Source organism: Carassius carassius, chromosome 25 (assembly GCF_963082965.1).
Source record: "Carassius carassius chromosome 25, fCarCar2.1, whole genome shotgun sequence".
Taxonomy (NCBI): domain Eukaryota; kingdom Metazoa; phylum Chordata; class Actinopteri; order Cypriniformes; family Cyprinidae; genus Carassius; species Carassius carassius.
In genome coordinates this window covers 14,135,290-14,139,821 of record NC_081779.1, presented here as the reverse complement: position 1 = coordinate 14,139,821, position 4,532 = coordinate 14,135,290, and the positions used below count along the sequence as shown (strand labels likewise).

The following is a 4,532-nucleotide window of genomic DNA, read 5'->3' as shown; positions in this document are numbered from 1 at the left end:
AATTTTCCTCATAATAAAACTAAATTGTTATACTTTTTCTCAGATACATTGATATTGACAGAACACACACACACAGAAACACACACAAATAAATTAGTAATTTTATTAAGCATGCATGAATTAAACTGATCAAATGTGATTGTTAATTTATTAATAATGTTAAAGGATTTCTATTTCAAATAAATTGTGTTCTTTTGAACTTTCTGTATTTCTATTTATGAAAAATAATGCGGCGGTTTCCAGAAAAATATTAAGCAGCACAACTGTTTTCAACATTATAAAAAGAAATGTTTCTTGAGCAACAAATCATCATATAATAGTGATTTCTGAAAGATCATGTGATGATAAAAACTGGAGTATTGGCTGCTGAACATTCAGCTTTGCCATCACAAGAATAATTTTTTTTTATATATATATTAAAAATTATTTAAATTATTAAATTAAAAGTTTACATTAAAAATTAACAACTACATTATTGTTTTCATTTACTTGAGCAAATGTTTTTTAAAGAAGTCTCTTAAGCTCATCAAGGCTGCATTTATTTGATCAAACATGCAGGGGAAAAACAGTAATCTTGCTCAATGTTATTACAACATAAAACTAATGGTTTCGTATTTTAATATCATTTAAAATAGAATTTATTTCTGTGATGCAAAGTTGAATTTTTATCAGCTATTACTCCAGTATAAAGTGTCACATGCGCTTTAAGAAATCATTCTAATATGCTGATTTATTATTAGAATTATCAATGTTGGCAACAGTTGTGCTACCAAATATTTTTTTGGAAACTGCGATACTTTTTTCAGGATTCTTTGATGAATAACTAGTTAAAAAGAACAGTATTTAACAGCATTCAAAATATAAATCTTTTCTAACAATATAAATCTTTGCCATCACTTCTAACTAATTTAACACATCCTTGCTGAACAAAAGTTTTAATTTCTTTCTTTCAAAAAAAAAAAAAGTAATTAAAATTTACTGACCCCAAACTTTTGAACTGTAGTGTATATTGTTAGAAAAGACTTATATTTTAAATAAATCTTCTTTTTAACTGTCATTCATCAAAGAATCCTGAAAAAATTAATCACAGGTTCCAAAACATTTTAAGTAGCATAAAACAGAAAAAAAACAATTTCCGATTCCAAACTTTTGAACGGTAGTATATATGTATATATATATAGCATTGAATCTGTCCTTCCTAAATGAGTCATACATTTTAAAATCTATTTGAACTGAACTTTTATTTGTCATCATTGATTTCAGGTCAGGACAAATGACCCGTTGACAGAATTTAAAAGGACCAAATTCACAAGCAATAGCACACAGGACAAAAGAAATAATATAGGCTTAATCATTCTCATGAACAGTGAAACCCACTTTAGGGAAAGCCACAAAGACCCACCTTACTCAAACACAAGAGGCCAATCTTCTGCCTTCAGGCACAAACAAAATGGCCTTGGAATCTCCACTGTTGCTCTCACTTAGTGATTTTCACACCTCAATGACTCTCCAACAATTAAAATAATGATCCAGCACAGAGCACTTATTTTGTAGGGCATGGCTGGATTTACATGTTATGATTGTGCTCGCCTGTAAAATGTGGGTGTCCCTGATGTCAAAAAAAAAAAAGAGGATGTAATCATAAATTTGACATTGGGTCATTAATGTCAGAATCAACAACAGAAAAATCTATTAAACAACACACTGAGCAAGTAAGATACAGCCTTCATACATGTACACTTATAGCGATAACAAACCGCATCACAGCCAAACATGCACATTTCTGTCACAAAGAAATGAAATTCTAAAACAAATTATAATTTCAGACATTTTTAAAATATATTTTGAATTTTGTTAAGAGAAAATATGCAACATGAGGCTTTAAAACATGAGCAAATGATGCCTTTGCGGTAAAAGATGCCTTACTGGAATTGATTTTAGCTCATTATGTCCTTGGGACTCACAGCCAGAAAACCAGAGAAATCATTTTGCTAGGGGGGAGTGTGGCTGGGCAAATTGGCTTCTGGTTCCGTGTGGGAGCCCTCGCTGTAAAGAGCAAAAGAGCAGGGCCTGGTTGGGAGTGGGCAGGCCCAGGCAGGACTGGCTGGGGCTTCACGCTGTGACCACCTCCGTGCCTCTGACAAACACTTCACTGGATAATCTCACAGCAGAGACTCTCGGGGGAAAGCATCAGGGCACAGGCCAAGCAGTTTCTCCATGGATGCATGCAGCTGCATCACTGAAGGTTATGTGAAAATCTGCTCACGGACTAAAAATATTTACCAGACTTTACCATGCTGTTTACATTTATGATTAGAAAGACAATTACAAATTCATGTATGCAATTCAATACTCTGCCTCTAATTATATGAATATAAATAATAATAATAATAATAATAGAAAAAAAATCAATCAGAATTGGGAAAACAATTCTTTATTATTACAATTATTAACATAAGATGTATATAAGGGAAGGGGAAAAAACATTGGTATCAGTTTCAACTGACCCTATTACAACGCTGGGCTTCTTACAGAAGTAATAAGAGAAGTCACATTTTTTATTGACAGAACAAACTGACAATATTCAAATGTGGAAAAATCCATTTTCAGCACAAGTAGTCCAATGTTAGGAGGTTTCCATCTTGTATCCGTGTTTTTCTAGCTCCGCTCTAAAAGAAGGGGGAAAAAATTTTCAATTAGAATTTTTCAATCATTTTCAGGTTAAAAGTTTTAGTAATTTTTTTTTGTTTTAGTTTCTAAATGTCTATAGTTTTATATATATATATAATTGGTTTCTAATTTTAATGATGCAACTTCATATATCATTAGTCTCTCTTGCTTTACAACACATTCAACCAATCAAAACGATTTCATGAGCAATATCAATAGATTTATAGCTTTAAGGCTTCAGAAAAGTGAAATGCATTCAGAAAAGAGAAGTGTCTATGCATTTACCTTATATATATATATATATATATATATATATATATATATATATATATATATATATATATATATATATACACACACACACACACACACACAAGTATACTAAATGGCTGTATTTATTGCAGTCATGTTCTCACACATAGAAAAGTTCATAAATAAATGTGGTTTGAGGCCACCATGAGTGTTGGTTAGCCATTGGACTATGAGATCCCTTAGGGACAGTTTTCTTCTAAATGAGTTTAACCACACAAAATTCTTTAGGAAAAAAAAAATGTGGGTTTCACATGGACTAAGGAAGATTCTGGCAAAGGCACTAGGACAACGCAAAGTAATATGTATGTCTAACAGCATTCATTTTGGTGAATTTAGATTAGGCTAGTACACTCCATATTTAGTATTTAAACATCTACAATTAAAAAGTGCCACAAGGTCTTCTCTACTTCAAATGTATAATTACACAAATTACACAAAAATGTGAAGCATACCTCAGCTGATTAGAAAAGTCATCCTCTACGTTGTCATCATCCCAGTTATCTTCCCAAACATGAGCGTCCTCATCTTCATCCAGGCCTGTCCAGTCTGGGAATGACACAACAGTTCAATGAAGCTGATGATCCAACTATGGGCTTTCTGAGGTGCTAAAAATGCTAGCTGCTAATAATGCTTAATAGTAGTTTCTGTACGTCCGTGGGTGAAGGAGCGCTAAAATACTTAATAAGAAATAATGCTTATTACATTCGTTATTTCATTCACGTCTTTTCTTTTCAATCGCGACAACCCTTCATTTATTGAATAAAGTCCGGAATGCTCTGTCGGTTAGCTTAGCAATGCTAGCTGAACCACTGGCGTGTTGTTTGTGTTTATTTACCCGTGAACTGACCAAAGAGCGCATTTCTAACCTAATCAGCAAACATTTTCTGTTCACTCACCCTCTGCTGGGAATTCTTCAAATTCATCATCCTCCTCCAACAGCCCCAAATCCACTGTTTGTTTCTTCTCTGACATGTCTCGCTAGTCGCTACTGATCCAGCGGTTCATATGATGTGCGCACTGCGCATGAGCGAAACTGTGGCTGGGCCTACATGTGGCCCTTTGACATGCATAAGGGCTTCACTTGCCTTTATTATGTGCACTAGCCTGTGCACTGTTTGAAGTGTTTATTCATGAAGGCTCTGCATAATGAATGTGGCTGAATAGACTATATTGTCTATAGTAGGCTAATTCTTTAAATTATTCTACATAAATTTAGTATAATAAATGTATTTATTATTTTACATTATATATTGGGCTTATTTATAATTATGTGTGTGTGTGTGTGTGTGTGTGTGTGTGTGTGTGTGTGTGTGTGTGTGTGTGTGTGTGTGTGTTGTGTTAAAAAAATAAATGCACATTAAAAATATAGCATTGTAATAAATGTAATAATATTAATATTTATTATTTTATAATGTGATAGTGTATATATATATATATATATATATATATATATATATATATATATATATATATATGTGTGTGTGTGTGTGTGTGTGTGTGTGTGTGTGTAAAGACCTCTAACACTAGCTTGCTCTATTCTTTTTTTTATT

At 32.6% G+C, this 4,532-nt stretch overlaps 1 protein-coding gene across 1 annotated transcript; it reads right to left on the bottom strand.

The window, feature by feature from the left end:
- Nucleotides 1-2,418: 2,418 nt before the first annotated feature.
- On the bottom strand, nt 2,419-4,038 carry sem1 (SEM1 26S proteasome subunit). Its single transcript, XM_059509612.1, has 3 exons — nt 3,879-4,038; nt 3,435-3,528; nt 2,419-2,669 (listed from the first exon to the last, which is right to left on the bottom strand). The coding sequence occupies exons 1-3, from the start codon at nt 3,952-3,954 to the stop codon at nt 2,627-2,629; spliced, it is 213 nt and encodes a 70-aa protein (XP_059365595.1). The 5' UTR covers nt 3,955-4,038; the 3' UTR covers nt 2,419-2,626.
- Between the last annotated feature and the right edge of the window lie 494 nt (nt 4,039-4,532).

Excerpts from the sequence above, each read along its gene's own strand:
- sem1 (XM_059509612.1), bottom strand. The coding sequence starts at position 3,954 with ATGTCAGAGAAGAAACAAACAGTGGATTTGGGGCTGTTGGAGGAGGAT. Across the intron at positions 3,529-3,878 it reads TGAAGAATTCCCAGCAGAGG|ACTGGACAGGCCTGGATGAA; the intron begins GTGAGTGAACAG and ends TGTCATTCCCAG. Across the intron at positions 2,670-3,434 it reads GACTTTTCTAATCAGCTGAG|AGCGGAGCTAGAAAAACACG; the intron begins GTATGCTTCACA and ends CCCTTCTTTTAG.